This window comes from Mytilus trossulus, chromosome 12, assembly GCF_036588685.1.
Source record: "Mytilus trossulus isolate FHL-02 chromosome 12, PNRI_Mtr1.1.1.hap1, whole genome shotgun sequence".
NCBI lineage: Eukaryota > Metazoa > Mollusca > Bivalvia > Mytilida > Mytilidae > Mytilus > Mytilus trossulus.
In genome coordinates, this window is record NC_086384.1 from 37,851,684 (window position 1) to 37,865,053 (window position 13,370).

At 32.2% G+C, this 13,370-nt stretch overlaps 1 protein-coding gene across 3 annotated transcripts in view; it reads left to right on the forward strand.

Moving 5' to 3' along the window:
- LOC134692018 (solute carrier family 12 member 9-like) overlaps positions 1 to 13,151 on the forward strand; it is a 50,922-nt gene extending 37,771 nt beyond the window's left edge. For all 3 annotated transcript variants that reach the window (XM_063552359.1, XM_063552360.1, XM_063552361.1), the window contains exons 8-12: positions 78 to 235; positions 3,628 to 3,710; positions 4,504 to 4,628; positions 7,406 to 7,598; positions 8,211 to 13,151. In XM_063552359.1, coding sequence (XP_063408429.1) covers positions 78 to 235; positions 3,628 to 3,710; positions 4,504 to 4,628; positions 7,406 to 7,598; positions 8,211 to 9,356 — 1,705 coding nt within the window. In that variant the 3' untranslated portion in view covers positions 9,357 to 13,151. The remainder of the gene's footprint in view (positions 1 to 77; positions 236 to 3,627; positions 3,711 to 4,503; positions 4,629 to 7,405; positions 7,599 to 8,210) is intronic.
- Positions 13,152 to 13,370: the final 219 nt, after the last annotated feature.

The following is a 13,370-nucleotide window of genomic DNA, read 5'->3' on the forward strand; positions in this document are numbered from 1 at the left end:
CAGCAACTTTATAGACTATCATAACATTTAATTTTTGTTCAAAAACAACTAACAAGAAATGTTTATATTATTTTCAGGTGTCTTCTGCTGAATGATTATCTGTTTCTACAATCCATTAACCTGTGGAGTCCATTCATACTGATAGGTATATTTGCTGCGACCCTGTCTGCAGCTTTAGGAAATCTGATTGGAGCATCTAGAATCTTACAGGCTTTAGCAAATGATGAATTATTTTGTAAGTTTATATTATTGTGGTTCATTTTTATGACAACTTAATTTATGTCCAAAAAAAATCAATGTTAACAAATACATTTTTGTATAATTACATTAGATTTATGTTTCATTATACAGTGAAACCTGCCCAAATCGAACACCCACTGGACTTTGTGTTTTGTTCGGTTTTCACAGGTGTTCGGATTATAGAGGTTAACGGAAGTTGACACCAAAATAACTTTGGCTCTTACTGACAAAGGATAATAGGTGACATAAGAGACGACAATTAATTTTCCTGTTGATTTAAGTAGAAGAAAATATTGCTACATTTTTATTTAAAAATTAATCAAACGCCACTTTGTCAATCGCACTTGTGTGAAACTATTAATTGTTCAATGATGTCCGACGTGGAGCGATTTAGTTTCTTATAATTATTTTCTTATCCATTAATTCACTGACCAATTCAGCCATTGACCTTGTTGTGTTGCACGACTTCTTTATCCAGTGAAAGCTTTTAAACTATTATTTAATTAAACAGTTACACTACAGAATGGCAGTTACGCTTTTGTGGCTGTGATCATTTGAGTAAAGTGCATTTAATTGATATAAGGGAAATTTCCTTTCTTGTCATTTTCTGTGATGGAGACAGCTGACCAGTTCAACATTCCTTCACCAAAAAAAATCATTTGAATACTGAATACATGGAAACAAACATGTTAAATAATTTGTAATAACAACTCACTTGTTAATTTAACCTCATATACCATCTGGGATACTCTGTCATCCTGTGTTTTATTAATTAGATCACGCAAATAATTAAAAATACTTTTCTGTTTTGATTGCTATCGATCGATTTTGACAGGTAATTTTTAAATACATATTCACTAACAATCCTTCAAAAAGCATTTGGAATTCAGTGTTGACAGGGTTCGGTTTTTACAGGTTATTTTTACGTTAATTGATAAGAACATTTTATGGGACTTTGAAAATTGCGTTATTCCTAAATCAATTTCATCACACAATAAAATTTATCATATCTGATGACACAAGATCCCATAGTAAAGTGCACAAGTAAATTAAATAAAAACTTGATGAAAATCGTGTTTTCATGATCCTAGCTAAAAATGTAATTATAATTATTATAGCATACCTTACAACAGTCACTATTTGCAGGGGATTTCCCCCATAGAGGCTCCCAAATTGAAATTTTGAAAGAGCAATTTTATCCACAATTATGAAGAAGCCAAAAAACAACATTATTGTTGTTTTGTTCCTATACCCCTTTTTAATAATTGACCTACAATGGTTTACTTTTTTATTAAATTGTTATTTGGATGGAGCTTTGCCTCATTGGTACTCACACCACATATCTTCCTATATCTATTTAAATGTATTTCCTACCCCCTTGAAGGTTTTTTAGGACTATGTCAGCCATCTTGCAAGCAAAACCCCCATGGGCATTTTGAAAAGTTGGCAGGTATGTTATAGGGTTGTAAAAGCATTGACCGAGCGCACATCTTTGGAATGACGCGCTTCTGCACTTCATACAAAATGTACTTCCGTCAACGCTTTTACATTCCAATGAAGTTACAAAAAGGAGCATTCAATTCTTAAATGCAAAAAAAAAAAAGCATATGACAGACAGCAGGCAACGATTATCCTTTAATTCCATGCTCCTTCCTTAGACAGGTATGTAAGGGATTTATTTTCGAGTTGAACATTTTTATACCCCCGCTTTAAAAAAAGGGGGGTATACTGTTTTACCTCTGTCTGTCCGTCTGTCTGTCAGTCCGTCGTACCGTCTGTCCGTCCGTCAGTCAGTGCGTCCGTCCCATGAATATTTTTCGTTGCATTTTTCTCAGGAACTACAATACCAGATTTCTGAAATTTGGTTTCAGGGTTTATCTAGGTCAGCTATACTGTGTGATACGTTTTCAGATTGATCACTTGACAAGTTCCTGTTTACCGAACAGTTGTATGATTTTACACATGATAGCCAAGTTGAAAATTTTCTTCACACTTTTCTAAGGAACTACAATACAAGGATTTCTGAAATTTGGTTTCAGGATTTATCTAAGTCAGCTATACCCTGTGATGTGTTTTCAGATTGATCACTTCACAACTTCCTGTTTACCGAACACTTGCATATTTTTACACTATTTATTTTTTCGTCGCATTTTTCTCAGGAACTACTATACAAGGATTTCTGAAATTTGGTTTCAGGGTTTATCTAAGTCAGCTATACCGTGTGATGCGTTTTCAGATTGATCACTTGACAACTTCCTGTTTACCGAACACTTGTATGATTTTACACATGATAGCCAAGTTGAAAATTTTCGTCACACTTTTCTGAGGAACTACAATACAAAGATTTCTGAAATTTGGTTTCAGGATTTATATAAGTCAGCTATACCGTGTGTTTTTCATCACACTTTTCTCAGGAACTACAATACAAGGATTTCTGAAATTTGGTTTCAGGATTTATATAAGTCAGCTATACCGTGTGATGTGTTCTGAGATTGATCACTTCACAACTTCCTGTTTACCGAACACTTGCATATTTTTACACTATTTTTTTTTTCGTCACATTTTTCTCAGGAACTACAATACAAGGATTTCTGAAATTTGGTTTCAGGGTTTATCTAAGTCAGCTATACCGTGTGATGCGTTTTCAGATTGATCACTTGACAACTTCCTATTTACCGAACACTTGTATGATTTTACACATGATAGCCAAGTTGAAAATTTTCGTCACACTTTTCAGGAACTACAATTCAAGGATTTCTGAATTTTGGTTTCAGGATTTATATAAGTCAGCTATACCGTGTGATGTGTTTTCAGATTCATCACTTGACAACTTCCTGTTTATCGAACACTTGCATATTTTTACACTATTTATATTATCCACTTGCGGCGGTGGTATCATCAGTGAGCAGTAGCTCGCAGTTTCACTTGTTTTATCACTTTAACATCTAAAAACAGTACAACATATGTATAAACTCAAAATCAATCAGATGTATGGCTTCACTCGACAACAAATTAGTAGAAAGCACAAAATCAACTATTGTGAATTCCTTTGTTTTTGTAGGGTACCATTTTTTGTGCATTGAGCAAAAGATGTATTTTTTTATGATTTTATATTTTATGGTTCTGCCTAATTCTGCATACACCCTTGATGGAACATTTGTTGTTCACAGATACCCACAAAATTGATGAAAATTAGTATACGGAATATAATAATGAATACACAGTTACATAAAGACAAAAGACACAAAGTACCAACCTTAATTTACTAGCAGTCACTGAAAGCTAGTTCAAAACCAATTACAACTCATGAATTAGTCATACTGTGATTAATATGTCATTCATATATCTGAGATTTTCAGCATTTAAATGAAGAACATATATTTTCAGGGTGGGTTTTAAGGCCTGCTACAAAGGTTACCAGGGGAGGTAATCCATACATTGCTGTGTTGATATCCTGGTTCCTTGTTCAGGTAACAGAAATTTGTGATACCTTGTTTATTAATATATAGCTTAGACAATGTTAGAATACCTATGAAACTTAACCTAACTGACTAGCCAAATGGTTTTACTTTTCAATCCCTTGTTCCTACAGTTAGTCAAGGGTATAATATTACATTTATACAAATGTGTTTTAATTAACTAGTACAAGTAACAAGTAAAAATAGAGTTATATCCCTTAGACTTCAGATTTTGTTGCTTTTACAAGTAGAATATTCATATATTTCTTCTTTTCCCTCATCCCTATTAGCTACATTGCTCAAATAGAGTGTTAAAATGCATGTCTTTACTTGTTGCCTTTACTTTTTTTGAAAGTTCAATTTGTTGGAAAATAAAAATCCCATTTGTCTGTTGTTTACAAAATACTGTCTATTTACAAGATTCCAGGGAGAAATTTAAGAAGGTCTTTCATAGTTACTGAACGGCCATGAAAATTTGATTTATTTCTTTAGGTCTAGAAGTAAAAGGTTGCATTATTATAATTAAAAGATATTATAAGCAAACAAGAACAGAATATTCAAACTCCCAAAATTTAAGAATTCCAAGGGGAGATAATTAGAGAATAATAAGAAAATCTATGTACATGTTTTTTAATGAAATTTAGCCGTTCTTAAAAATAAGACATATTCATCTTTTTTTTTGGTCTAAATATCATATAACTTTAAATGATAGATACCCTATGTTAAAAGTCGGTGTGTTCAAGATAAAAGACAAATTCACAAAAAGTGCACAAAATGTAATAAATGATTTTTTTGTGTATTTCAGATAGTATTATTAGTAGGATCACTGAATGCCATAGCTCCAGCAGCCTCTGTGTTCTTCCTTCTGTCCTATGCCTCAGTCAATCTGGCATGTCTGGCATTAGAGTTAGCATCAGCTCCTAACTTCAGGTACTTAAATATTAAATATTATAATTATAATTACGTGTGATGTCACAAAGAGGTTTAAAATGACATATATTTGACCTTAAATAACCTTTTACATATATATATACACTTTGTAAACAAATCTATACTATTAAATGAGAAGACCTCATTTTGTGTATCACTTCTCTTTCTTCCACAATAAATAAATCATCATGCCTCTGCATCCTATAGGTACCATGCATAGTGGCATTTGTCATCCTCACTTATGACTATTTTTTTTGGGTTATTTTCGTTTGGAGGAAAATAAAAATAAAGCTGTCTGGATATTGTTTCCATCATAAAAAAAAAAACTGAAACATTACTAAAAAGTAAAATCACAAAAATACTGAACTCATAGGAAAGTTCAAAATGGAAAGTACAACAAAATCAAAAGCTGGCATATCATCAAAAGAATAGACTGTCATATTCCTGACTTGGTGCAGAATTGTAGAAAATGGTGATTTAAACCTGTTTTTAGCTCACCTGGCCCAAAGGGCCAAGTGAGCTTTTCTCATCACTTTGCGTCCGTCGTCCGGCATTAGCTTTTACAAAAATCTTCTCCTCTGAAACTACTGGGCCAAATCAAACCAAACTTGGCCACAATCATCAGTGGGGTATCTAGTTTAAAAAATGTGTGGCTTGACCCGGTCAACCAACCAAGATGGCCGCCACGGCTAAAAATAGAACATAGGGGTAAAATGCAGTTTTTGGCTTATAACTCAAAAACCAAAGCATTTAGAGCAAATCTGACATGGGGTTAAAATGTTTATCAGGTCAAGATCTATCTGCCCTGAAATTTTCAGATGAATCGGTCAATAGGTTGTTGGGTTGCTGCCCCTGAATTGGTAATTTTGAGGAAATTTTGCTGTTTTTGGTTATTATCTTGAATATTATTATAGATAAAGATAAACTGTAAACAGCAATAATGTTCAGCAAAGTAAGATCTACAAATAAGTCAACATGACCAAAATGGTCAGTTGACCAGTTTAGGAGTTATTGCTCTTTATAGTCAATTTTTAACCATTTTTCGTAAATTAAAGTAATCTTTTACAAAAATCTTCTTCTCTGAAACTACTGGGCCAAATTAATCCAAACTTGGCCACAATCATCTTTGGGGTATCTAGTTTAAAAAATGGGTGGCATGACCTGGTCAACCAACCAAGATGGCCGCCACGGCTAAAAATAGAACATAGGGGTAAAATGCAGTTTTTGGCTTATTACTCAAAAACCAAAGCATTTTGAGAAAATCTGACGGAATAAAAATGTTTATCAGGTCAAGATCTATCTGCCCTGAAATTTTCAGATGAATCGGTCAATAGGTTGTTGGGTTGCTGCCCCTGAATTGGTAATTTTGAGGAAATTTTGCTGTTTTTGGTTATTATCTTGAATATTATTATAGATAGAGATAAACTGTTAACACCAATAATGTTCAGCAAAGTAAGATCTACAAATAATTCAACATGACCAAAATGGTCAGTTGACCTGTTTAGGAGTTATTACCCTTTATAGTCAATTTTTAACCATTTTTCGTAAATTAAAGTAATCTTTTACAAAAATCTTCTTCTCTGAAACTACTGGGCCAAGTTAATCCAAACTTGGCCACAATCATCTTTGGGGTATCTAGTTTTAAAAATGTGTGGCGTGACCTGGTCAACCAACCAAGATGGCCGCCACATCTAAAAATAGAACATAGGGGTAAAATGCAGTTTTTGGCTTATAACTCAAAAACCAAAGCATTTTGAGGAAATCTGACATGGGATAAAAATGTTTATCAGGTCAAGATCTATCTGCCCTGAAATTTTCAGATGAATCGGTCAATAGGTTGTTGGGTTGCTGCCCCTGAATTGGTAATTTTGAGGAAATTTTGCTGTTTTTGGTTATTATCTTGAATATTATTATAGATAGAGATTAACTGTAAACATCAATAATGTTCAGCAAAGTTAGATTTACAAATAAATCAACATGACCGAAATGTCAGTTGACCCCTTTAGGAGTTATTGCCCTTTATAGTCAATTTTTAACCATTTTTCGTAAATCTAAGTAATCTTTTACAAAAATCTCCACTGAAACTACTGGGCCACAATCATCTTTGGGGTATCTAGGTTGAAAAATGTGTCCGATGACCTGGCCATTCAACCAAGATGGCTGCCACGGCTAAAAATAGAACATAGGGGTAAAATGCAGTTTTGGGTTTATAACTATGAAACCAAAGCATTTAGAGCAAATCTGACAAGAAGTTAAATTGTTAATCAAGTCAATATCTATCTGTCCTTTTTCAGATGAATTGGACAACTGGTTGTTGGGTTGCTGCCCTCCAATTGGTAATTTTTAAAGAAATTTTGCTGTTTTTGGTATTCTTGAATACTATTATAGATAGCGATAAACTGTAAACAGCAATAATGTTCAGCAAAGTAAGATCTACAAATAAGTCAACATGACCTAAATGGTCAATTGACCCCTTAAGGAGTTATTGCCCTTTATAGTCAATTTTTAACAATTTTCATTAATTTGGTAAATTTATGTAAATTTTTACCAAATATAGTTCTCTGTTACTAATGGGCAAAGTTCATTATAGATATAATTGTAAGAAGCAAAATCGTTCAGTAAAGTAAGAACTTCAAACACATCACCATCACCAAAATACAATTTTGTCATGAATCCATTTGTGTCCTTTGTTTAATATGAACATAGACCAAGGTGAGCGACACAGGCTCTTTAGAGCCTCTAGTTTTAGCTAGCTAAACCTCTCAATTATTTTTCAGGCCAACGTTTAATATATTCACCTGGCATACCTGTGTTCTGGGGATGATTGGATCAATGGTCATGTGTTTTTTAGTCAGCGCTATGTACAGTTCTATAGCAATTATTGTCATGCTGTTATTGGTTATTTTACTTCACTTTAAATCAGTACCATCAGAATGGGGCTCTATAAGTCAAGCTTTGATCTTCCATCAAGTGAGTATTTAAACTTTTATTTTCATTATTGAAAAATTGACACTGCATTTAAAATTTTGATGGTCTGTTATTTAGGCAATATTCCTTGAAATCTCAATGATAAATCTTTTATTATTGTCAATTGTTTTAACATTCTTAAAAAAAAGATACAGGCTAATAATATTTATGAGTTTACAGCATGCAGAAAAAAGAGCATAGCAAAGATGTGTTAACATCCAGTAGCTAATATTTCATGCACATTTAGGAGAAGAAAAAAAGAACATGCGGGTCATTTACATCTTTCCTGAGTTATCTCCCTTTTGATATTTAAGGTGGTACCTAACACTACAGGGAGATAACTCTGTAAAGTCTGCTAAACGTTTTAATTTTACTGTGTTGTAAAGGGAATATGCAGCTTAACAGTGATCAAAATTGGTGTTTGTCAAACTGCTATATAACTGGTCAGTGTAATTTTTCTGATAAAATGGTTGGTTCAAAATTTTTGAAATTTTTATATTTTTGTTAAAGGGTCAAAGTAGATACTTTGTCAAAATTTTATGAAAATTAAACTATCCAAATTAATTTTAGTGAAAGTGTTGGGTACCACCTTAAGTATACAATTTATTTTTTCAGGTGAGGAAGTATTTGCTAATGCTGGATCCAAGGAAAGCCCATATAAAATACTGGAGACCACAAATACTGTTAATGGTAGCCCATCCAAGACAGGCCTGTGAACTTATTCATTTCATCAATGATATAAAAAAAGGAGGACTTTTCATTGTAGGCCATGTTAAAATTGGGTCTTTGGATAAATTTGATTATGACCCAGTTCAGACAGAATATCCCCAGTGGATGAGTCTGATTGATAAACTTAAAGTGAAAGCCTTCGCTGAATTAACATTGGCTAATACTGTTTCAGAAGGTCTAGCACATTTAATAAGACTTTCAGGTTTAGGTGGAATGAAACCAAATACTGTTTGCCTGGGATTTTATGATGATGCAAAACCTGTCGATTCTTTAGTGAAATGTATGAGGAGAAAAAGACGATTCTTTTCATCGGAAGAAATTAATTCCTCTAATGATGTGGACATGATGTTCGATAACCTTCCAATTAGAAGTGAAAGAAGTCACAAGCACCAGAGCCCATCAGATTATGTGAAGATGATATATGATTCATTAAAATTACAGAAAAATGTCTGTATATGTAGGCATTTTAACCAGCTTGATAAATCTATGATTTTAAAGTCAACCACTGAATATTATATTGATGTATGGCCTTTGAACTTATTCAGACCATACACAGCTAGTATTTTTGATGACACATGTTTATTCATGCTTCAGTTAGCATGTATACTTGACATGGTTCCAGGATGGAAATCCAAAACATATCTTAGGGTCATGCTGTGTACCAACAATGAAGGCGTTGCAGGTAAAAATGTTGAAACAAAACTAGACAAGGTTTTGAAAACCTTCCGAATTCCAGCAAAAATCCAGCCGATATCCTTGGACCTTGGAGAATCGTACAAAGATTTATCTGAAGATGAGGACCACCAGATGACTCTATACAAATCTATACCAGAACATATAGTTCAAAAAATAAACACTAGGGTTAAAGAATGTTCCAAAAAGACTGCCGTGACTTTTATGTACTTACCAAGACCACCTCAGGACACAACCGGCCAGCTTGAATATCTACTGAGTCTTACTGCCCTAACCAATGACCTTCCTCCAACAGTGCTTGTTCATGGGTTAAATCCAGTTATATCAACAACGCTATAATATTTACTTTAAGACCAAAGAAAAAATTGTGATATTTAATAATGCCTTATTGTATGATTTGTATGAAGAAAAATTATGAAGATGTAATGTGATTTTTAATTGAACAGGGTTATCATGTGTTCACTAATATTTGTGTTATTTTCACATTTCTTGAGCAGAGTGAGATATGATTTTTCTCCTCACTAGTGAAATATCTGTAGTCTGTTCTCAGCAAATGATTGAAATTTAATTATGACTTAAAATTTTCTTGATTTCTTCTGAATTTCCTATTGTGACATCCTGAAAAATTGCCACCATGCTTGATGACTTCACATAAATAGGTAACACAACTTTCTGTAAATGTTTGAAAAGGAACAAAAAAAATCATAAGGGAAACAGATTCCACCATTAAAACTCATGTATTTAAGACATTTCTCAACTGTCAACAGTTAAATTTTAGCTATTTAAAATATCGGCAAGCCTTGGGGTTTTTTAGAATTAAAAATCTTACTGTCTCGGGTAGAGAAATATTGTAACACACTTGTTACTGTGATGGAATCTATATTACCTGACAATGAACCAGTTCTAGGAGACAAACTTCCTCTTTTTCCTTAATTTATTTTTAAATTAATCCTCTTTGACCTGTCACCTTAGAGAAATGACAAGTTCTCTGTCTTAGACAAATGATCAACCTGTTTTCACCCCTTTTCATCATTTGTGGTGTTTTTATAATATTTTCTGTAATTGAGTTAAACTGTATTGCAAAAATAATTCTTATTTGCACAGTTAAAACCATATTTTCAAAATTTCTTCTTCAAGATATAGAAAAGTATTGGAAATGAATATTTCCATTTCTAATGATGTTTTCTCGGGTTTCTGTTGTGTACAAATAAATATTGATTAATCAATTTTTCTAACAATCTTCATTTTATTGCGATTATTCTAAAATATTTGTAAAACACTACTACTACTTATAAATAAGAGATATTTATGTAATTTTGTTTTGGAATTTTATTATTCTGTAATTTAAAGAATACCTAGGATCATAAAATCTTTTGTTTGTAAATAGTTATCAAAGGTACCAGGATTATAATTTAGTAATAAAGACCACAAAAAAAAACCCAGTGCAAAGTACTTTTTGATGATTTTCTTAAGAACCTTACATTATTGGACCAAACACTGAAATTCTTATGACATTTTATCTACTTTATAATAGATATTGAAACCTTTTTATTTGTAAATAAAGAGTAAGCACAAAGGGCAAAGACAATAGAGCAATGTACTTTTTGATGATATTTCAAACAGATATAAATATCTGGGTCAAATGTGGTGGCAACCTTAATGCTTGAACACAAGCACATCAGCCCATGCTTGTTAAATATGCGTGTAAGTATTTAGGAAAATTATACAAACTTAAAATAAATGATTAAAGGAATAGAATTATTTTTGAATACCACATTTCTACTAATAGCCAAATAGAGTATTGTTAAGGCAATATTACCATTGCAAAATTTGATGATATAAATATGAGGAGATGTGGTATGATTGACAATGATCAATGATGTCAGATATTCAAATTACCATTTTTTTCAAACTAATAGGGAGATAAAACAACATTTCCATATCAAGTTGGTGCTGACCTTTCATAAGGAATACCATTAATGGAATATGTAAATGAATATATGCAATTAATTTTTTTATTATTATTATTTACTGCCTGAGAGATTATTGTTGTTATAGAAAATGTTTGATTTATTAATGAATCTAGTACTGGTATACTGTAAATCAATTTTTTTTGTGGATAACTTATTTCATGTTACGTCCTTACTAGGAATTTTGCTGTAATTTAATTTCCCGATTTTTAAATTTGCTTGATGTAGTTAAATAAGAAAAGATCCATGTTTTACATATTCTCGATGATTTGTATTCAAATTATTTTTTGTTATGAAATTAGTGAAAATATATTGCTTGCGTAAATTAGTTGGTTTAATACTGTAGGTAAAATGTATGTACATATTGTCTGTAAACATATAAATGTAAAATACATTTATAAATACTGCCAATAAACACTCTGTCTCAAGTTATTCATAAACTTCCACCCATCCACAAGTCCTATAAGCACAGTAAACCTTCTCAAAAACATTGAAGTTAATAATATTGTACAGCCTCAAACTTTGTCTTGGATAAGTACTGTAAAACCAACTTATTTTTGCGGATACTTTATTTTGAGTTTCACCCTTTGTAAACTATTTCGCGGTATATAGTTTAATAAGGAAAGATCTTAGTTGTACATATTTGTGACGATTTGTATTCGGGTTAATTTTCTACTCACGAAAGTCACGAAAAGAAATAGCTCGTGAAAATAAGTGGGATACAGAATTTCATAATAACCAGTATTCACCAGTAAAACCAGTAAAAGTCAAGTTTTTCAAGTATTTCCACTGTTCTGGCCAATACTCATAAAACCAGACTATTGCCAACTCTGGTCTGGTATCAGGATAGTGCAATATTATATGTTATAGAACTTCAGATCATAATTTCAAAAATGTAAACACTTAAAAAATGATTTTTTTTTTATTGTTTTTAATAGTATTTCAATAGATCACTTTCGAGTTTGTCCGTCTCCAGAAAAAAACTCATCAATAATGCATGCCTTTACGATGTCATTAACCAGATAGAGGGGAACGCCTTTACTCCTGCACTATATGAAAGTTCATTAAGAGTCTAAACTAAAATTGATATTTGTTCTGTAGGTACTTATTCACAATTCCCAAATGACAGCAGTGCTGAAAAACAAATATGAGAATTCAATTTGCAAGATAATTCATGCAATATAGCTTTATAGTTTTCCAACCACTCGCTAAACATTGGAATTGAAGTGACTATGCCCCTAAACCCACGTATGTTGTTCACTAAAGCCAAAGTTTTATGATGGAAATGCATCGAACTCGAAAGTTGTCTTTTAAGTATGATGATATAATTTTTGTTATGCCCCACCTACGATAGTAGAGGGGCATTATGTGTTCTGGTCTGTGCCTCCCTATGTCGGTCCGTCTGTGCGTCTGTTCGCTTCAGGTTAAAGTTTTTGGTTGAGGTAGTTTTTGATGAAGCTGAAGTCCAATCAACTTGAAACTTAATACACATGTTCCCCATAATATGATCTTCCTAATTTTAATGCCAAATTATAGTTTTGACCCCCAATTTTATGGTCCACTGAACATAGAAAATGATAGTGCAAAGTTCAGGTTTAAGTTTTTGGTCAAGGTAGTTTTGATGAAGTTAAAGTCACATCAACTTGAAACTTAGTACACATGTTCCCTATGATATGATCTTTCTAATTTAAATTCCAAATTAAAGTTTTGACCCCAATTTCACGGTCCACTAAAAAGAAAATGATAGTGCGAATGGGGCATCCGTGTACTATGGACACATTCTTGTTTAAATTGATCAGGTCAACAAAATGTGTTAGATTAGTATTCAGGGATGTACACCTATTGCTTCAACAAATATTCAAGAAACAATTATTCCTTCACATTGTTGCATGTTTAAAATATACAAATACTGTTCCAACACTTGTTTTTGGAAAGAGTGTTCAAACAATATTCCAATTTATAAAAAGTCTATGGGCTGGTAGAAATTTAAAGATTTTTGAGCAGTAGTTGACAAAGCCATACTCAAAATATGTTCATGTTTATACATCTACTCCGCCATGTATACTATATTAAATGTTTCTTTTTGGTGCAATGTATTTCAATTTTTACTATTGAAATAAATTTATAATTTCATATTTTATTTAAAAAAAGTCTTATAATTTCATATTTGTTTTTTTTAAGCCATTTCCAAAATGAATTGTCAGTTCCGTTACAATTTGCAGTGAAATTTCTGTTTTCATTTCCTATTGTTTTTTGTCTAACTTTTTTAAGCAAGGGTGTTTTACTTTCACCTTAGGAACACTTGGTAACCAACAAGTGCATATCTAGGAAAACAAGATATAACTAAAAATATATATCAGTAGATTGATGGGCTAACCAGAGT